The 22,307-nt window shown below is 42.2% G+C and overlaps 1 protein-coding gene across 2 annotated transcripts; it reads left to right on the top strand.

Annotated features, from left to right (window-relative positions):
• Positions 1–2,204: 2,204 nt before the first annotated feature.
• Positions 2,205–20,286, top strand: IL1R2 (interleukin 1 receptor type 2). Of its 2 annotated transcripts, none has more exons than XM_050922403.1 (9): positions 2,205–2,327; positions 5,881–6,008; positions 6,117–6,375; positions 9,414–9,588; positions 12,606–12,780; positions 14,140–14,205; positions 15,462–15,597; positions 17,808–17,953; positions 19,294–20,286. In XM_050922403.1, exons 1-9 carry the CDS (start codon positions 2,266–2,268, stop codon positions 19,419–19,421), a joined length of 1,275 nt encoding a protein of 424 aa, XP_050778360.1. In that variant the 5' UTR covers positions 2,205–2,265; the 3' UTR covers positions 19,422–20,286. The 2 variants fall into 2 exon arrangements, with proteins under 2 accessions (XP_050778360.1, XP_050778369.1); XM_050922412.1 differs by having other exon boundaries at positions 5,930–6,008.
• The last annotated feature ends 2,021 nt before the right edge of the window (positions 20,287–22,307 follow it).

Below are 22,307 nucleotides of genomic sequence, written 5' to 3' on the forward strand. Positions count from 1 at the left end.
AAATTTATTTGGGCATAAGCTTTCGTGGGCTAAAGCCCACTTCATCAGATGCATGCAGTGGAAAATACAGTAGGAAGATATATATATATATATATATATATATATAAAATACAGAGAACATGAAAAATATTTACTTTGTGTAATGACCCATTCACTCCCAGTCTTTATTCAAGCCTAATTTAATGGTGTCCAGTTTGCAAATTAATTCCACTTCTGCAGTTTCTTCTTGGAGTCTGTTTTTGAAGTATTTTTGTTGGAGTATTGAGACTTTGAGGTCTGTAACTGAGTGACCAGGGAGGTTGAAGTGTTCTCCGACTGGTTTTTGAAGGTTACAATTCTTGACATCTGATTTGTGGCCATTTATTCTTTTGCGTAGTGACTGTCCGGTTTGGCCAATGTACATGGCAGAGGAGCATTGCTGGCACATGATGGCATATATCACATTGGTAGATGTGCAGGTGAATGAGCCTCTGATGGTGTGGCTGAGACTTTAAGAAGAAACTGCAGAAGTGGAATTAATTTGCAAACTGGACACCATAAAATTAGGCTTGAATAAAGACTAGGAGTGGATGGGTCATTACACAAAGTAAAAACTATTTCCCCATGCTAATTTTCCCCCTACTGTTACTCACACTTTCTTGTCAACTGTTGGAAATAGGCCATCCTCATTATCACTACAAAAGTTTTTTTTTTCTCCTGCTGATAACAGCCCACCTTAATTGATTAGTCTTGTTAGAGTTGATATGGCAACACCCATTTTTTCATGTCCTCTGTGTGTGTGTGTGTGTGTGTGTGTGTGTGTGTAATATTATGCCTAGATAATATATCATTTTTGGTCATATAATATAAACCCAAACTTTGACCTATATTAAAATTATATAATTTTTAATAACACTTAAATAGAGGACCTATGTGCTGCAGTGGCAAAGGTGGACTATGATCTAATTCTTTTTTCCTCCTTTCATAATTCTGTGATTTATGAGCTCAGATTTTCTGCTTTAAACAGTGGTGCAAAGGGGCCATAAAGCCAATGGATATGTTCCCTAGAATGGATCAGGAAGCCTTAATTGGCTCCTTTGCCATGTTCATGCTTAATAAATAATAAATCCAGACAATCTACATTTTGTAGTGTGCCCTTTATAATTGTGTGGAGTTTTCTTGGTCATTTGTTTTTATTGTAAGTTGAATTAATGCTGGTGAGAGGTGTCTAGTTGTGAGGCCTGCAGACTTAAGTCCTCTCTCTATCCACAGAAGCAGTTTCCCCCAGTGGTTAAAGCCAGCCAGTGGAGGAAAGATTTCACCAAGGATGTTTTCCCTGCTCTGTTTACAAAGTAGCAGGTTGACCAGAATATCAGTCAAATGGCTAGTTCTTAAGCAATACTTTAAGAGCCTGCATATGGAAATATACAATACACTGAGAACAGATAAACAAAATGGTCACAGTTTATATTAAGGTTCAATTTATAACTGATTTATAAAGGGTTAATAAATGATTGTTGTCTTAAACAGTTAATTGTGATATGATTTTTAATTATTATTTGTCTTGCGGCATCCTAGGCACCCTAGTTTTGAAACAGAATCTTATTGACCTGACCTGACCTGTTCGGAGGGCCTAGAACAATATTAACATAGCTTATAACCCTCTAAACATCTTCTGCTGATATGCGTATTACAAGTCTTGAACATACTTATGAACCCATTCATCATTTGTTAACCCTTTATATACCATTTAGAACTAGAACTTTGGCATAAAGTGTGACAAACAAAATCCACTGTCAATGTTGTGGAATAAGTAGGCAAAGAAAAAAATTACCCATTTTAGATTCACAAATTTCAAGCAGCACAAATAGCAGAAAAACTCAGAGCTTGGAGTAATGTCCATGAGGGTTCCATAACAAAACTTACGGAAGACAAAGAAGCAAAGATCATCAACTCTTCGGTTGTTAAATACATTATGTATTTTTGTGGTGAATTAGGAAGTAAAACTGTCAGCTGAACTCACCATCAACAGGACATAAGTAAATTACTGTTCGTCACAAAAAGGGAAACGTAGTAACATATTTAGCAGCAGTCATTTCCCCTGTTGGGAAATCTCCCCTCTTTTCCCATGCACCCTTTTCTCTCTCATTCTCACTCTTTGGAATGAGAAAGGTGCATCCAAAAAAGTTTTTGGTTCTGACACATAGCTGATTGCTCAATGTGAAAGCATTTCCGTTGTGCATTGAGTTGCATATAAAGCCATCTACTAGGACCTTCCAATGCTATATGAAAGCCTTACCTACAGCTCCACAGGAGAAGCCACTGGGCAAAAGAATGCAGAATCAGAGGTAAGTAAATGGGAGGGAAATGTCATCTGGAAAAAACAAGTTGTCTACTGGTTTGTGGAGACTGCTGGACAGCAAAATAGAGGGATCGTAAATAGGTGAACAAAGCAGCAAAATATTTTCATCATGCAAATAATCAAAAAGCAAGAGAGAGAACTTTGCTGTAGGATGTCAGGTGTATCTTAGGAACTGTTAATTCAACGTCTCCCTGGCCCCTTCCAAAAAACCAGGGGAGATGTTAAGAGATGTTTGCAATAATACCGTATTTCTTCATTGAATTTTGTTTTTGTCAACCCTGTGAAGAAGGCAAATAGCCCTACCTTCAGAATGCATGGTTATAGTCAAACCAGCAGTTGTTAGCTAAACTGAGCTAGTAGAAAGGAGAAAAGCTGAATAAACAGATTGGTAACATAAGTAGAAGAAGCCTATTTATGTCTGTGTATGAATATGATGTGTGTACCCGGAAAAGTATGTCTTTTTTCTTTCTTTTGGAGAGAATTCAAGGTGATTCTCCTTGGTATCCAGGGCAGGAACACTGTTAAGTGTATATGTGTGTAAGTGTATCTGTGTATATAGCATATGTGTGTGTGTGTGTGTGTAGCACATTTCTAGTTAAACACAGAATGGCTGTGAATTGTATACTATATGTATATTATGTGTCTATTCTATATTGTGTGTGTACAGTGTTAATCAAAAAGAGCTCTGCTGAAATCAGTGGAGTTATACCAGTTTAAAATGGTGTGAGAGAAGAAACAGTCCTGTAGCATTAGCATATATGCACAGAGAGACTACACCTTTCCTTTGCTAAATCAGCATGTATGGTGGCTAATGAATGATTGGCAGTGGAGCATATGCATTCTATTTTAAATCCCTCCTTCTGTCTCTGGCTCAGTTTCTATTTGTGGAAGTGGAACTTTGTATGTGGGTTGTGCTCACCATTATTTGTATACATCAACGATAATTTTCATGCTGAAAACCCATTGGCACACAAATTGAACACCCAACAACTTGGATGTGCATGTGATTTGGTGGCCAAGTTTTATGTCCCAAATGAAGACTAGGATGAAGCCCCCTAAAAATGTTGACTCATCATTTTCATGTTTGCTGTTATGAGAGGTTGTTCCACCAAAGCTGTAGAACTGCAGAATTCTGTGGCAGGTTGTATGGGTCTTATGAAATGAAAAGAACGACAAAACTAATGTATTGATGTGATATTTCAGCCAGACTCTATCATGCCACAAGTCAGAGGAAGGAAGTTGTGAGGGCAAAAAAACTAACTTGTTTTAAGATTGAGCTTGATGAGTTTATGGAAGGGATGGTATGATGAGATTGCCAGCAATGGCATATTGCCCAGCTGTGACTGCTGTTAGCAAATCTCTCCAACAGCCAGAGATGGGACACTAAATATGGAGGGCTCTGCGTTACTACTGAGAATTTGTTCCCAGGTGTCTGTCTAATGGGTCTTGCCCACAAGCCTAGGGTGTAACAATTCTTTTTTTTAGTTGAACCAGTGCAGATTAGAGGTTTCTGTTTACTAAAGGTGGACTGGATCAAAGCTAGCCAGGTCCCAGATATACCAAAAGTTTAAGCATGCAGACCTTTGTCCAAATAAATTTGTTAGTCTCTAAGGTGCCACAAGGACTCCTTGTTCTTTTTGCTGATACAGACTAACACGGCTACCTGTCTGAAACCTGTTATTCATACTTCACTTTCCCCTAAGAGACTTTTCTTCTTTGCCTGTTTGGTTAACACTAAACTTTTTCTAAATGTATTTTTTTGAGCATTACTCACTCCTGCCCTCTGTCTGGTGCCAGTAATATCCTTGCTAATTCATGTGTTGTGTGCACTCATGCAAATTAGGTGTGCAAATCATACAGAGTTGCATGCTTTGCAGCAGCCATGGTGCAGATCTTCTATTGCAGTATAGACTTGCTATTTTTATCTCTACAGTGTGTTGAGAGCTGCTAGCACTTTTCTATGCAGAGAGGATCCTCCCAAACAGTTAGACCTAACAAATTAACAGGAGATGTTTTCCCATTCAAAAGACTTTGAATGTCTCTCTCCACTGGCATCCCAATAATCTCAATTTATGCAAAGCGGTTTGGTTTTTAGTATTTACCCTGTCCTCTCTGCGGCAGTATTACTTTTAAGCAGGATTTTTATTTTGTCTTTCTTTCTGCTAACGGTCTCTTATGAGAATTTACAGTGATGGGAATTATACAAGGTTTATACAGCCATCATCCACCTGCACAACATGGTACATGGTCCTGTCAACTCTCCCATCAGTGTTAATTACAGAATCACAGAATATCAGGAGGTCATCTAGTCCAACTCCTTCTCAAAGCAGGACCTACCCCAACTAAATCATCCCAGCCATGGCTTTGTCAAGCCAGGCCTTAAAAACTTCTAAGGATGGAGATTTCACCACCTCCCTAGGTAACCCATTCCAGTGCTTCACCATCCTCCTAGTGAAACAGTTTTTCCTAATATCCAATCTAGACCTTCTCCACTGCAACTTGAGACCACTGCTCCTTGTTCTGTCATCTGCCACCACTGAAAACAGCCTAGTTTTAGCCTCTTTGGAACCCCCCCTGCAGGTAGTTGAAGGCTGCTATCAAATCCCCCCTCACTTTTCTTTTTTGCAGACAAAACAACCCCAGTTCCCTCAGCCTCTCCTCATAAGTTATGTGCACCAGCCCTCTAATCATTTTCCTTGCCCTCCACTGGACTCTCTCCAATTTGTCCACTTCCTTTCCGTAGTGGGGGGCCCAGAACTGGACACAATACTCAATATGTGGCCTCACCAGTGCCGAATACAGGGGAATAATCACTTCCCTTAGTCTACTGGCAATGCTCCTGCTAATGCAGCCCCATATGCCGTTAGCCGTCTTGGTAAAAAGTGCACACTGTTGATTCATATCCAGCTTCTCATGCACTGTAATCCCCAGGTCCTCTTCTGCAGAACTGCTGCTTAGCCAGTCAGTCTCCAGCCCGTAGCAGTGCATTAGCTAGGAAGCCATGCATCAGCATCACTCCCTTGTAGGGATGACAGAGGCTCACAAAGCATCAGTTCCTGCCAGTATTTGCAGTATATGTCACTTTAGTCTCCTGTAGCCCATTGCTTAAAACAATCTTATTTTGAGGCTTCTGCAGTTTCAGATGCTCTTCAGGATAGTTTCTGTGTAACTGAGATGAGACCTTTATATCTGGTCATCAACTGATATAACCGGAGATATTTGAGAACCAGTCTGAATCCATCCTGGAGGTGAGGATTCAACCCCAACTGAAGTGTACCCTGCTACTGGTCCAGATTCCAAAAGAAACTGAATACAAAGAAAAGCTGCTGAGTTATTGTTCTCATTAGTCCACACAGTCCAATAACTGCTATCCCAAAAACTATATTGGAATAGATTTTATGTAGGTTGGGCGCTACAAGGGAGCAAAGAGTGACAGAGCAAGAGTAGTTAGCTGTTAAAATATATTGTACGATGTGAGGTGATGCAGAGCACTTATATTATCTTGTGTATTGTTATACATGCGATCTTCTTGCCTGCAGGTTTCAAGATGCTGTTCCTCATTTTTCTCTTTCCTGTTTCCCCTGGAAGAAGATGGCTGGGCTCCTGTTTATTTGTACATACATAGTGGATGCCTCTGCCTTCAGAATCCAGCGTGTGGAAAGCACAGGTAATGGCAAAGCTCATATCAAAGATTTGAGCTAGAGCATTTGTTTTCCTACTTGTATTTCTTTTTTTAAGTGAGACACTAATGAAACAATTTCACCGGTTTATGTAGAAAACTGCCAGGATCACACCACGTATTTCAAACACTACTTTGCACTGAAAGGAGAACCTGTGATCCTGAAATGCCCTTCCTCCGAATACAAACACTTGGACTTTCCCAACCATCCATGTAATCTGACATGGTCTAAAAATGATTCAAAAATGATGAACCAAGGAGGAGATGAGGAACGAAGAATTTGGGCACAAGGTGATGCTCTTTGGTTTTTACCAGCATTGTTAGAGGACTCCGGACAATATATCTGCACTCGAAGGTAGGCATTTAAATAAAAATCCAGTCCATTAAACTACTTGACTGTGCCTAAAAGACGTTATTGGCTTGATCCAAGGCTCTGTTAAGTTCATGAAAGACTCCCACTATCTTCAGTGGGCTTTGGATCTCTGTAGTAAAGTTTATGAAGTAAATATATATTTGTAATTTTGATTATACCATAGAGAGGTATTCAGAATTATTTCCCCTATTTTTTCTGCTCTGTTTTACATTAAAAATATTAAGTCTTGATCTCCTTGATTTTGCAGGAAGACCCTTTATAGGACTGGACAGCTAGAGTAAAATAATTACATCAAACTAGGCTGAAACTTGAGCTGTGACTTTTCCAACCTTCAGGGAAGATCAAGGCATAAAGGGACTTGGGCAGCTAACTGCATCTCCCCAACCCTCGCTCTTCTTGCAAGAGGCACTCTACCTCCAGGAAATGGATCACACATGAGAATCCCAAGCAGAGATAGGTGCCTCCCTCCAGGCCACATTCAGGCACTGAACTCCCTAAGAGGGGTGGGGCTTAGGATGCACACCTCTCCTGGGCATCTCCATTGACTATTTTAGGCAGAGAGTTGCCTAGCATGCTGGTGAATCCTGTTCTTGGGCACCTAACTCCTTGCATTCATTGTACAGGAAGCTTGAGAGCTGAACTCAGGCTTTTGAATTGCAGTGATTTCCAGGTGCCTAAAAGTTAGGGGTGGTGACACTGAATGTCCCAATGCTGAAATCCCTTTGTGACTCTAGCCTCTTGCCACAGTCACACTTGGAAGATTTACAAATTTAAAAGAAACTTTCACATTCAAGGAAGGATCCAGAATCTGGTGGTGTTTCTTGAATGACTGGAGCAAAGAATCCATCAGCAGAGACATCACAATAGGTTGAACATTGATTCTTTCTGACTCTTAAAAGCTATACCTGCCACCATCCTGATCCAGTTCTCCTATCCTCCATTCAGCCCTCCACTACAAAGCTAGCATCTGAAATTTATAACGTAAGAAACAGACAGAGTTTAAAAATGTAAATATTTGAAGCTGTCTTTATAAAGGAGCGGTAAAGCACAAACAAGCAAACATAATTTTCCTCTTGCAAACCATCATTAAGGAATTTACCATATTTTTCAGTACACTGTGAAATGAGAATATTTGCAAACTATTACAGATCTCCACCTCCGCCTGATTAGCAATTATTTTGCTACTGACTGGCAATTTCAAACTGATTAGCAATTATTATGGATTAGAGCTATATGTGCAACACTATAATGATATTATAACAATGTTAGCAGTTATGTATGCAGCAACAGACAGCAGTGGGTGAATGTGAGAGCCTGAACATTGCAAAAGAATATATCTCAGTCTTGCAAGCGTATGCAGACTTTTTATATCAATGGCACTAATCACTATGCATAAAGTTGAAGCAAATTCATTGAAGTGTTTTGCAAGATTAGGGTCTCACAGGTAAACTTGCTGGGGTTGTGAACTTACAGAACAATACTTGACAGGTATTTTATGATAAAGTAATTCTGCTTAAAGCAACAATGGGCAAATAGCTCTTTTGTTCAGTCTTCTGCATTGGAAGCAAACCACCACTATGCAATTGTTACAACTGACGTAAGACTGGGATCTAAAATTATGGACAGAGAGAATCCCTATCTATCTATCCAGTAGATATATATCAGAGAGGTAGCCGTGTTAGTCTGGATCTGTAAAAGCGGCAAAGAGTCCTGTGGCACCTTATAGACTAACAGATGTATTGAAGCATAAGCTTTCATGGGTGAATACCCACATGCATCCGACGAAGTGGGTATTCACCCACGAAAGCTCATGCTCCAATACATCTGTTAGTCTATAATGTGTCAGTAGATATAGTCTGTCTGGAAAGTCCTGCTCTGAAACTTACATAAACAAAAGCCCCATTGGGTCAAACTGGAAGGAGATACTAAATACTGTAAATACTTCAAAGCAGAGAAGGTGTCTTTTTGTCTAGGTTTTGTAAATTACTAAAGTACCTGTCACTCTATAAATGCCTATCAGTAATAAAACAGCAGCCACCATATTTTTAATAAGTGCTCTGACTCAGATTTCATATTTGTTCTTTAGATTGCACCTGATAGGCACCAACACCTGCATGGTACAATTAAGATCTTATTGACGTGAACTGTGTGCTTTTGCACCCATTCGCATCAGAGCTGCTGCTGTTCAGCAGGATACATTCTTTCTTTTTTCCCTGCAAAGCGGGGCTAGCAGGGAGAGATTGCCTCAGTGAATGCAACAAACACAGTGTTCCAAAGGAAAAGCTTGAATTTTAAAATAAACAACCCACCACCAAAAAGCTTTCATTCTTCCAAAAACAACACTGGTAACTTCCCGGAATCCCTGCTCGTGACTTACTATTGACTCAGACTTGACTTACCAGAAACCAGCTAAAGAGAGAAAGCAAGGTACAAAGAGGTTAACTGACCCGTCCAAGGTCACCGAGTAGAGATTAGAACCTACCAGTCCTGACTACCAGTCCCCTACTTTAAGCACTGACAATGCTGCCTTTGTGCTGACTGAAGTATTCCCAGATGTAATCTGAATCTGTTGATGGCAAGAAAGACATAACATGTTCAAACTATCCCTGCAGTCACGGTGCTACCAAAATTTAATACAAGCTGTCTGGTCCCAATGGAAAGGAGTAACAGATGAAATCTGACCTTGGAGTTCTGGCTGAATGACTTCTGGTCATTATGAAGAGAAATGAGACTCTTCTCTGTATTTTGACAGGATTATTTATAACATTAGAATAGAGGCTATAAATTGAAGGCGCATGGCAACTAGAGTGGCCTCTCTCACCTCAGAATTGAGTCATGGCAGCAGGACAGCATGAGGAAGCTTGTACTGCCCATGCTGTGTTGGTTCTGTTGGTAAGCAGAGGACTTTGGTGTCTAGGGCTGTCGATCAAGCACCTTGCAGAAGCATTAAATGCATGCCATTCACCCGCCCCTTCTGTGTGGTGCACACCTGTTAACATCTGTCCTTCATATGCTTGCAGGAATTCCTCTTACTGTGCTGATGTCTCCATTCACCTAACAGTTATTGAGAAAATTGCTGTTCATGAGATTTCCTATCATCAAATTCTCTTCACGTTCACTTCTGGAAAACTTGTTTGCCCTGATCTGGAGGATTTCATACAAAAGGAAACAGACTTGGAGCTAAAATGGTACAAGGTAGAACTTTCTCCTCTTCTAAAGAGTCAGAGTCATAAAGTTTGATGCCAGAAGGGACCACCTGATCATCTAGTCTGGCCTGTGTGTCACAGGCCACCACCATCACTCAGCACCTGCACAATAAACCCAACAACTGAAATTAGACTAAAGTGTTACTGTCCACAAACTAGACGATAGTGTGCCACAGGCAGAGAATAGGTGGGAACAAGGTGCAGCCAATGCCTAAGATCCCTGCAGTGGCAGAGAACTGAACAAGTGAAAGAGAGCTAGATAGTCCTGGCAAGTGACCCAGGCCTTGTGCTGCTGCGGAAGGTAAAAAACTCAAGGTCCCTACAAATCTGACCTGTGGGAAAATGTCTTTCTCGTTCAGGATGGGGCGATCAGGTAGATGCTGAGCAGGGCTGGCTTTAGGCCGATTTGCCTGATTCCTGGGAATCGGGCCCTGCGCCTAAGAGGGCCCCGTGGTTTAGGTGCCTTTTAAATGTTTTTTACTTACCCCGGCTGCGGTCTGCTCCGGGGTCTTCCATGGCCCCTCTCCCCTGACCAAAGCGCCAGCGGGAGTGTGGCTGCCCCACAGCGCCGCTCTCTCAGCTGGAGCTCTGACCAGAGCACCGCAAGCCCCGTGGCCCCGCTGTCCTGGCTGGAGCTTCGGCCGGAGCGCGACAAGCCCCACGGCCCCAGTTGGTGCTCTGACTGGAGCGCGACTAGCCCCGTGGCCCCGGCTGGAGCTCCAGCCGGAGCGCCGCAAGCCCTGCGGCCCCGCTCTCCTGGCTGGAGCTCCGGCTGGAGCGCGGCAAGCCCCATGCCCCCGGCTGGAGCTCCGGGCCCTTTAAATAGCTCCCAGAGCCCTGGGGTAGCAGGGGGCTCTGGGGGCTATTTAAAGGGCCAGGGCTCCAGCTGCCTCTGCCACCCCGGTCCTTTAAATAGCCGCCGGAGTACCGCCGCCCCTATGCATTCCCCAGGGCTCCCGCGGCTATTTAAAAGGTCCAGATGGGGTAGAAGCAGGGGAACACCAGGCCCTTTAAATAGCTCACAGAGCCCTGGGATAGCTGGGGGGTTGGGGGCTATTTAAAGGGCCGGGGCTCCAGTTGCCTCTGCTGCACCCCCTGCCCTGCCCGCACCAGTCCTGCCCCCTGCTGCCTGCAGCCAGCTTTGCACCCCCTGCCCACAGCCAGCCCCTACCAACCCCCCTGCCCTGTCTCCAGCCAACCCCTGCCACACACCCCTGCCCGTACCAGCCCTGCACTGCCCGCCCTGCCTTGTCTCCAGCTAACCCCTGCTGCACCCCCCTACCTGAAGCCAGCCAGTCCCATACTCCTGTCTCCAGCCCTGCCAACCCCTGCTGCACTCCCCTGTGGCCCTGCCTAAAGCCAGCCCACCCCACACTCCCCTGTCTCCAGCCAGCCCCGCACCTCTTGCCCTGCCTGCAGCCAGACCTACCTCCAGTCAGCCCCTGCCCTGCCTCGAACCAGACCCATGTCCACTGCTGCCCTGCAGTTCCCAGGCCAGTAACCTGCACACTTGCTTCAATGAGGGGGAAAGGAAGCAGCCGGGACCCACACATGTGCACACCCCCAGGGAGTGGCGGGGACCCACACATGTGAAACAGCAGTCATTAATAACCAATCAATAGCATATATGATGCAATGTACAGAATATACAATTTTATTATTTATATAGTTATGGAAAGTAAATAATACATGGAAGAAATGGAAGGCTTTTTTTTACTTTTTTCTTTTAAGTCATCCCTGCCAGGGCCCCGCTGAAAGTGTTCGAATTGGGCCCCACACTTCCTAAAGCCGGCCCTGATGCTGAGCATGTGAGCATGAACCAGTCAGCCAGGTACCTGAGAGAGAGGTACCTCAGAGCATCAACCCACCCTGTCCAGTGTCCAAGCTCTAGCTGTGGCCCCGTCTCAGGCTTCAGAGGAAGGAGACAGAAAAAAAAAATCCCAGAATACATGGGGGGAGAGGGGAAGGGAGGGAACATCCCTGCTTGACCCCTGCAGGTGACTGACAGAAGCCCTGAATGTTGAACTTTTAGGAACATGAAACATGAACTAGAAGCTGAGCTGCTTTAGAGTTTGCCTAACCCAGGCACTGCCTCACCTTCTCTCTGTCTTCTTTTATGTGAGAAGTTCCTGTGGCTTGCTGGTTGCATGCTGGGACTATGCAAAATGCATTACTTATTTACCATGCTTTTGTTTTAATGCATCACAAATCAATAGCAATAATCATTTCGTCCAGAAGTCTCTCCTGTACAGTTTGAAATTCTGTAGTACCTAGTTGTACAGCAAATAACGAGCATAGGTCATTAGGCTGGTTTTACAAGGCATCATTTTTACTGGGGCTGAAATCATTCTAGCAAAGTTTCCCTGTACAGCTTTCATCTGAGAAACATGCTATAGTTTATTTGCCTAGGTAACATAAAGTTCAGCTCTACAGCTGGATTAATAACATGGCTGTCAGGAAAAAACAGGCCTGTCTACAGTGGGAAAGAACACACTTGCTGCCAACAAAGCTCAACAGAGTATCGGTGATAACAGCTTGGCAACATGTCACATCTTGTCAGTCTTGGTAGGGGAAAACAATATGGTGCCATGGGAACATGTATGATCACTAAGATGTTCTTGTATCGTACGTAGGGAGATTCTGGAAAGAAGCTTATTATATATTCTCTTTAGCCAACATGCATAATTTAAGATAACAGCATTTGAAAATATATGTTGTTAATAATGCATCACACTTTACATAGGGCCTCACATTGGTGGGTTGCAAAGCGTTTTACAATTATTGATGGACTCAGCCTTGCAACGCTCACCCTTGAAGTAGCACAAGTGTTATTCTGCTATTTTATAGATAGGGAAATGGAGGTGCTCAGATACTGTAATCATAAATGTGATATAAAATCTTAGATAAGAGAATAAGTAACCTCTCCAATGGTTGCAAAGAAAGTCAAATCCAGGTCTTTTCACACTCTGGCCTATTTTAACTGTTGGGTTGTTGTTATTTCTCTAGGATTCTGTACCTTTGGATGAAGACAATAAAAAGTTTAAAAGCTTGAAAGGCACATACTTTCTCTCCATCAGCTCTGTGTCATCAAAAGATTCTGGCTATTACACCTGTGAAATGTCTTTTCTCTATGGACTCACACAGTATAACATCACCAGAACTATTCAGCTACAGACTTTGGGTAAATACTTCTCACTTGAGATGGTACAGTACTTAACGAAACATTTGTCAGTGAAATGTACAGAAGGGAACTCACATTAAGTCTCTCACTGTTGCTGCTGGTTAGCTGACAGGGAAACTGGGATATCAGAGCAGCATGCATGCTGCTTACTTGTAATAATGGTCCAAAACAGTTTTCCCAGACAACCCCAGGCACTGCTCAGCTCAGCACTTTGTTTGGCTAACAGTTGAGCTAGCCCTGGGATTAAGCAGCACATTTCTGGGCAGTAGAACCATATGTTGAAAGTGCCTGTAGTTATTAAACTGAATAATTTGTCACAAGAATCAATGCAAACATCTTCAGAGGGCTTAGGAAATATAACATTTAGTTTAACTAATAGGGAATGGTGGGAACAGACATTCATTTCACTTTCTCTTTCGTAAAATGGTACAAATTGCTTTGCCTGCTGCACTAAGAAACAAACACATGATGGCTGTCAGTACACAACACAAACAACAGAGGGCAGGAGTGTTACATGTACGTTGTTCAGAATATGCAAAGACCAAGAAACATGACTGTGTATTTATTCTATTGACTCTGCAAATGGCTCAAATACTTCAACCCTTCCTTGCTTGAATAGAGCCTGTCAGATTGCTGTCTGCAATTTAATCTCTCATACCTGACTGCAGAATGGTCTGGGTAATCTGCATAGAAGCAGTTCTTCAGTAAGTGCCATCTTATTGTAGTGTTCAACTAGCCAGTGGACAGAGCCAATGCAGTGTGTTGTGCATATAAACGCAGCGTTAAAAGGGAAAAGCAGGACAAGTTGTGCAGAAGAAACAGTGCATTAATGAAAATGGTGCTTCAGGGCTGCCAGAATACCGCTACCTAATAGCAGGAGCAAAGTTTAAAAGGGAAGCACACTGCTAAGGGTTTCATTTGGATGTGGAGGCTCATTCTTGACCTCTTGACTCCTCAATGCTTGCATCCTCTGCTCACAACTCGTGCATTTTTCACTCTGTGCTCTTCTGAGTTTGGGAATGGATGTGCTGGGAGCTTGAGACATTGCTCAGCAGAAAGGACTGTATGTCTAGTGCCTAATCTTGCAGCTATTTCCCACTTGCTCACATCTACCTTTAAGCTCCCCACCGTGCGCCACTGCTTTTGGGATCAAGACCTGAGCCTAAGCACATCTGTAACAATGTTCCCTAACCTGTGTCCCTTCCTTTGAAACCACAGTTCTGCTTGATGAAGGTATCACAAAATGCTTTACAGTGGAATAAAAGCAATAAAAATGGCACACTTCTATTTGTGGTTCTTGTAAGTTTATTAAATTGTCTATTGCACTCATCATGACTATTGTTCTCTCAATCCTGGCAGAACAAGAAAAGAGATTCAGTCCAGTGATTGTATATCCCGATCAGAAGACTACATTAGCTGCTCTTGGTAAGGCCAATAATTATTCACTTGTTTCCAAAAGCAAGAGAATGTAGGATGTATTCAGCTCCACTGACTTTGATTTACACCAGCTGAGGATCTGCCCTGTGGAGATTTTCATTTGTTCTCTTTAAAAGTATCACACATTGTTTTCCAGTAGACCTTACTAAAGAAAAATGACAATATGTTTTAATAGGTAGTAAAGCGATTTCAGGATCCTTAGAATGCTGGACGAGTTTATCCTTTCCATCAGTAACTATCCCTGGTCTGCATTCTGTAAAAAGGATCTAGGGTATGTGGCAGCTTTGATGGGCCCGCATGGCTTTTTTGGGGGAAGAAATGATTTCCTTGCCCATGACGTTTGACCTGTAACTTCTCAGCCACTCTGGTCACTAATTACAGGGCAGACTGGTATGGTCTCAGTGTCATTTCCTTATATATTATGACGTGAATGTTAAGCACTCTTTACTTTACTGCGCCCCCCTCCCCCCCCCAGTCCAGCATATATTTTAATAGGCTATCTTACTCTGTACTATACATGAAGTTTTGCTCTCTGAGTTTGATTATTCACTGCCTGGCACCTTCTATTGCCTAAAACTAATAGCAAATGGGAATTCTTGCCTTGTCTACTTCAGGATTTTGCTCTCATTTTGCACCCACTCCACACAAGTGTAAATGATTAAACTGGGTGTTTCACTGGGCTCTATATTTTTAATATAAAGTAGGTGCATCCTGGTGAAGGTATATTGTGCAATTATTCTTGCAAAAGTTCTAATTTTTGCACAGTGGTGTTTGACTATTTTTGGAGGCCCCAGTTTGTATTTGATGTCCAGTTTAACAGGCTTGCCTCAAGCAGACAGTCCAGCTGAGGATGATGTTACATTGCAGGCTAGTCAGGTTTTTCTTGAGCTGTAAATCATTCCCTTGACACACAGGAACTGCAGTATCTCAAAGCTTCGTGTCACTGGAACGCGGACTTGTCTTCTGAGTAATGTGGTTAGAGCAAATGTTACCAACTAATGTATGGAAAAAATAGATAATCAGTGAGTCTCTCAATATTGGGGTTAGCTTCCAAGAAGCAGAGGATGAGCTAATTGGACAAAAATTCTCTACTTTTCAAGGCTATGTACAAGGCCAAAAGAGAAACCCATGCTTAGTATATGTAGGGAGTTTACCAACTCTTTCAGTGGGAGTTTTCAGTATGCGAAACAGTACGTGCTAATACATCTGTGAATGTTTTCTTTTTCTTATTTCTCTTTAAACAGGCTCCAAACTGATCCTTCCATGTAAAGTATTTATTGGATCGAGTGAACATTTTCACACGTCTGTGACGTGGCTAGCAAATGACACTTACATTGATATAACTTACAAACAGGACAGAGTTACAGAGGGAGAGCGTTTGTAAGTATTAAGGAAATGTCACACTCTTTGTTTCTTTGTTTTCTGCTCAGAAATGTTATAGGGACATACCATGCTATTGAATGTCAGGGAGTGAAGTGGGAAATGTTCTGCTGAAAATGGTAGAGCTGGAAAAAAAAATGAAAACAACCAAATTAAACTGAACTAAAACCACCACAACTATTTGTTTCTGAATAAGATCAATGAGTTTATTTAATTTTATCATTTAAGCCCCGATCTTACAAACACACAAGCAAGTGAGGAATCTTATGACATAAACAGTCCAATTGTCTCCCAATGAAACTATTCACATCTATGAAATTATTCACCTGCACAAATGATCAGGCCTTTATAACAATGGCTGTGTGACAGAAAATGTGCTGAGGGAGAGGTACAATTTCTCAAGGCTTTAAAAGAAAATTGCAGCTATGGTATCTTGTTAATATTGTATAAGTTTGACATAATCATGACAAGAAAAGGAGTCATTCTAACTGGGGGTGAAGTTCATTGCTGTGGAAAGGGCCAGCACAAGGTCTATGCACCTCTTAAATCCTTCTTAAGACCTCAAAATAGACACTTAAGTGGGATTTTACTGGCACATAGGCCTCTGCACAGGGGTGAATTTCTTTCAGGGACAGGCGTATAGGCAGTCTGGCCTGGCAGTCACAGCTGGACTGGTGTTCACAAGTTGATAGCAAGCAGGGATCAGAGTAACTGCTAGAACTGGGATTGATGGGCAAGAATTGAGGTCAGAGACAGGAGATCAGAGGTGATTACTGAGCTAGAATCAGGTAGCAGGAGTCAGGAAAGCAAGGTGTGGCCAGGAGTCATAGCAGACCAGAAGTTTGTGTGTCTGCCCAGACAACTTCCCAGGGCACCAGGGTTAAATAGGGAGCATGGGTCAACCAGAAGGCTGAAGGGAGCTGTTGCTCTGGATCAGGGATCGGCAACCTTTGGCCTGAGGCCTGCCAGATTTGGTCGATCGCAGCTCACACTGGCCATGATTCACTGCTCCAGGCCAATGGGGGCTGTGAGAAGTGACGCAGGCCAAAGGATGTGCTTGCTGCTGCTTCCCGCGTCCCCCATTGGCCTGGAAAAGGGAACCGTGGCCAGTGGGAGCTGCGATCAGCCAAACCTGTGGATGCGGCAGGAAAACAAACTGACCCACCAGGGGGCTTACTCTGGTGGGCCGTGGGCCAAAGGTTGCTGATCTCTGCTCTGGACCCTTTGGGCAGTATTTCCGTTGGCACCTAATCTCCTCAGTGCTTCTTAGATGAGGTCCTGCATGGCCTCCTCGTGGTGATGTGGGACTCTCAGCTGTCCCAGCCTCTACAGATTTGGGTTCTAGTCCCATGGATCCTATAATTTCATTAGACAGTCAAAATTCATACCAGAAGCCTCCAGCCCCACAGAATGACTCCAGCTCTCCTGCACAGAGGGAAGGCACCAGGGGGCTATAAACCCCCATTGTACAACACATTTATGATTGTTAAATCATTTGCCATCAGTTCAATAATGATTCAATCATAAAAAGAACTCTGAAGAAAATGTTGAATTTGAGATATTCCTTTCCCTCTCCATTTAAGCCATCAGTAAAGCAGGCTGGACATTTTTTGATAGTCTTTTCCACTCACCTTTCAATATGGGCACAAGCCTAATCCCCTTACATGTGAGCAGTCCTTACTCAGGTGACGGGTTTCAAATGGCATTCTAACTTGAGTAAGTATGAACAGGATTGGGCCTTCCTTGGTCATTATCCCAGATGACATCTAGAACTAGTCTCAGAAATTCTGTCTGTGATGTCAAATGAGAAAGTGACTTGCAGAGGAAAAACAGTTGGGCCTATGTTTGTTTTGCTGCTTTTATGATGCACAAAGAAGACCTGAAAGGCTTTAAAAAAATATTCTGCTTGCATTTTGTTTAATAAGCAATTTGGATCTTGTCTATCCTGGTTTTCCTAGAAGACTCTATGAATAAAAAAATACAGTACTGAAAAATCAGGCCATTAAACAACCAAGCTAAGCAAAATGGATGTCATGAATGCACTGTAATGTGAACAGTGTGGTTTAGAATGCATCCCACAATGATTTTGAAAATAAATCAATATACAATAGATTTTGGTGTGAGAAACTGGTAACTGAATGGATCAAAATCACCAAAATTATTATATTCTGGAAAATTCGGGTATAAAAAATGTATTATTTTTGTTCCAGGGAAATTGTAGAAAATGATGAGAACTACATTGAGGTGCCACTGATTTTTGATCCAGTCAGAGAAATGGATTTTTATACAGATTTTAAGTGTGAAGCCAAGAATAATCATGGATGCCAAGTGCTACCAACACGGGTCAAACAAGGAGGTATTTATCTTAACTGCATGCTAGGGGGAAAGCACGCTGTATTCAGTATCAGAGGGGTAGCCTTGTTAATCTGGATCTGTAAAAGCAGCAGAGTGTCCTGTGGCACCTTATAGTATAACAGATGTATTGGAGCATGAGCTTTCGTGGGTGAATACCTACTTCATTGGATGCATGTCATGCATGTCACGCTGTATTCGATACTGTCTGTGAAATCCAACTAAGCCACGTTCAAATAGCTAGGGCTGTGTTTGAGTTATTGCTTGGCACATAAGAGCTTCTTCATTTACCTACATACTCACTGTTCTTGACAGTACCATACTTTGATGTATTTCCAGCATGAAAGGTACTGTCCGCTGTTTCTATAGAAACTGCCTGGAGGTGACTTCAGTGACATTCTGCCCATGTTTAAGGGCTTCATGTGAGGGATCCTGTTGCTGGAGGGGCCTAAGTTTTTAAAGATAATGGGTGACATTTTGGCCCCAGTGAAGTCAATGACAAACTCCCATTGACTTCAAAGAGCCAGGATTTCACCCAGCGCCTCAGGTGCAGGAAATGGCAGAACAAGGATACCTTAAATGTCCCAGTTTGTCTCTCACAGACTGGCTCTGAAATAACAAAAGGTGAGAATTCCAACAGGCTTAGTTATTTTGGTTCCAGTTTGTGTACAGACTAGGCCTTAGTTTAGTGCAACTGTGTTATGATGTAAAAGACCATTGGACACGTGGACTGAGAAACAGCTATGAAAACAGTATGAAATAATACAGATTTTTCTTTGCATGATGTTGGTAAGTGACTAAAGCTTGCTCATTTGGCACTGGAAAGGCACAGTAACATTTACTGCCTTCATCATAGTCACAATTCACTCATGTCTACTGTGATTTAGGGTTCACTCTTTTGGGTTGTTTTGTTATATTGATCACAGTTTCCCTGAGTTATTTAGGTACCTAGATATTACTCAGGTGAAGGAAATGACATGAATGGAGACTGATCTTTCTGCTAGTTTTTGGTTCCTATGTGAAAGATAAATGGTATAATCCAAAATGAGCTGCATTATAATTTTTCCATTGCAAAATATTTACTCTTGGAAATCAGTCCAACTTACTTTAATAAAAAATTCAGCTTCAATCAGTTTTGTTCATAGTAATTTAAGTTTCTGACCCTGCAGTCTTCATTCTACACTATTCTTCTCACCCATGAGCTTAACGCCATTAAAACTAATGGGATTATTTTTGTGAGAAAGGGCTGTAGGATCAGACACTGACTTTTCTTGGGAGGCTTTTCTGAATTTAGGTAATCGTCTTTTTAAAATATACATAATATTTTTCTCTGGATTTTTACAGCATCCAGTTTCCCCTGGCATATTGCAGCAATTCTGGTAGCCCTGACCTGCCTGATTTTGGGCGGATTATGCATGCACAAATGCTGGAAGCGAAGAGCTGGTAAAGGATATACTATAGCCAAATTGTAACTGGGAAAACCTGTGTTAGTCTTCAACCATCAACCAAAACGTTTTCATCCAGCCTATACCTTAAATGAAACAAGGCAAAATATCTCAGGCCAGCCACATTATTTTCTAGGAGGGTGGATATTAGATACTTTCTCTTATCTAAACTTGTTTGACTTGGTTAAACTGTAAATATGGTGTTTTTTGTATAAATGACTATGTACAGAAAAAAGATGTGCCATTATTTTGCAATTGAAGAGCTTTTTGTAGTGTCATGAATGTGTCTGCATATCTCTGGTCTGTCTCCTGGTTATGTGAGGAGGCGGAGGAAAGGAGTTGCCCCTGGTTCTTGTAACTACCATAACCTTATCATTAAGAAAATATTAATTAAAAGAGTGACTTAAGCATGCTAGTTCCCAGAAGTACAGTTCCAGTGAGGGCAAAGGTATTGCTTATTTGCACTGCCTACCTTATCTTTTCTCAGACTGAAAAAGAACAAGGCTCCTTTCTGCTGCCAAATAGAGTCATCATAACAAGAGGAATTATTTTCATGCCTGCTTACTGTGCTATTCCACAGAAATCTCAAGTTTTGTTGGATCATGTTCTATTTGGGATATTATTCACTTACATGTGCTTTCCAAAAGAAACAAACAGATCTACATCTGTATAATAGATACAGTAAATATAATGGAGAATTCTATTTCATTTAGTCAGCAGAAGCCTGGTAGCTAGAGATTCACAGGCAAATGTAACATAGTTTTTATCTTTGCTATGAAAACAATCTGGAGGGACATTACTGTTGTCTTGGAACTGTAAATGCATTTTCCATAAATCATTTGACTAATCCTTGCTTTGATTCCTGGAAGTGATTTGACAATCCACCAGTAAAAATAACATAAACTTGTCTCAGAGCATCTATTTATTTTATGTACCACAGTTACGTATAGTGGGCCTGATTCATCAGTACAATTACTTCCCTAAAATCAATGAAATCACACAAGTATAAAACTGCAGTGAGATCAGAATCAGGCTCAATGTGTTGTACTTTAAAATTGAAATATACAAAGGGTCAAATCAAATACACAAGGAACAAATCACAGCCCCATTGGACCAATTAGATTAAACTAATGCTACTCCATTGCTGACACACAATAGAGAGAGACAAACATTGAAGAAATATACTATGTCTTGGACTGGTAGAATCTTGGTGATTAAAATGAACATAGTGTCTAGATAATTCTTTCTCTTGCAAGCAATAATATATGTGAAAGTAGAGGAACAGTAACGTGATATGCCATGGCTATTATCTCCATGTGTATGGGAAAAGAAGAGAGCTAAAGTTAAGACTTCAGATTTAGATAGGTTTCCAAAATTAGCAGGCCTCATAATTCCCCCTATGAAATTATATGTTCAGATATTTCACGAGAGGAATTCTAAACTGGCTGGGACAGAATCAAGACAAGCACTGATTCTAAATAAAGGAATTATAATACACTGACATAGGCCAGAGAGCAAAACCCCATGCATTTCAAGAACATATAGAAACTACACTGTTAACAGCGATCCATTTACACTGTAAATGTCCTGAGATATCTGGGACAAAACTTCAGACAAGCTACTTAATTTCCACTACCTATTGTAGGTAGCTCAGAGTTTAACCCAAACAATGTATGGAGGTGTGACAGGACAAAATCTCTCTCCTGCTCTGTCTACACAGATAATTCAGACTCCTTCCCTTGTTAAACAGCTGCTTTTCCCACCACTTTTACTAACCAGACACCACGCTATTTACGCTATCCGTTCTTCCCAGGTCCTCCACCAAGGAGGGGCAAGAGCTCTCCATACAACAATCATCCTGACTCTGCAACCTCTTCCCCTCCCGCAACCTCCAGCACTTCTTTCCTAGGCCTTTTTTCTACCTTCTGCATTAATAACTAATTAACTCTCTAGTTCTTCCCAGCCATTCTCATCCACTGATTGGGCACAGTCAGGTCCACCCCAGGGGAGTTAACTAGTGTTTAAGTAGTCAGAGTACTGGCTCAGTTTATTCCCTGCTCTCTGTCCCCCCTTGCCTGATGGATGAATTTTTTTTCTTTCCTGGAGCTCTTCTCTTCCGCAGGGAGCCTGGTGGGCACAGCCTGGCTCAGAGCAGGGCATGGGGAGCCCAGGCAGCAGCAGGGAGTGGGATGGGCACAGCCTGGTTGGGAGCAGGAAGCCCCATAGCAGCTGGGATCCAGTTGGAGCTTCCCACCCACCCATGGCTTTCTTGTCAATTTCACTGCTCCAGCATGGAGCTGTGAAATTGACAAGAATGACAGCTAGCAGCTCGTGTAAGTAACCAGCATCTATAGGGACACTGTGTCGCCCTAACTACAGCAACATAAGCCTTACGCTTCTTGTGGACATGGCTTTATGATGTCAGTGTAGAAGGACACTTACACGGGTGGGAACAAGGCTATAATATGCACACTTACATGATTTGGTCAAAGTAAGCTGCCTTATCTTGACCTAACTGTAGTGTAGACTATTTCTGTTTTAATCACTTTTGCTAAATGTGGCCCATGCCAAGTGGCAGGGTATCAGCTCAGGCCTGCCACTGCAAAGAGTTTGACCTGCCTGTGCTAAAGGATTACTGTCACACCTCTATTGATTATGTTTCAGCAACTGGACACCATCATTTTTCTACAACAATTTTCTGCTGATGTACATTGGACTCTACTGTGCCATACCACTGCTATGCTTTTAGCAGGTTCTCACTACTGAGCTGCCTGTGAGGTAAATGTCCTTTCTGGGGCAGAGCAGTGGGTACACTCCCTCTGCTTACTTCTAGTCTCCAAGAGGACTTTTTCTTCCCTGAGTCCCAAAGCCTACTGGTGCTCTCACAATTCCTCCAGTCTGAGATTGCAGCTA

Source organism: Gopherus flavomarginatus, chromosome 1 (genome assembly GCF_025201925.1).
Source record: "Gopherus flavomarginatus isolate rGopFla2 chromosome 1, rGopFla2.mat.asm, whole genome shotgun sequence".
In the NCBI taxonomy this organism is placed as follows: Eukaryota; Metazoa; Chordata; order Testudines; family Testudinidae; genus Gopherus; species Gopherus flavomarginatus.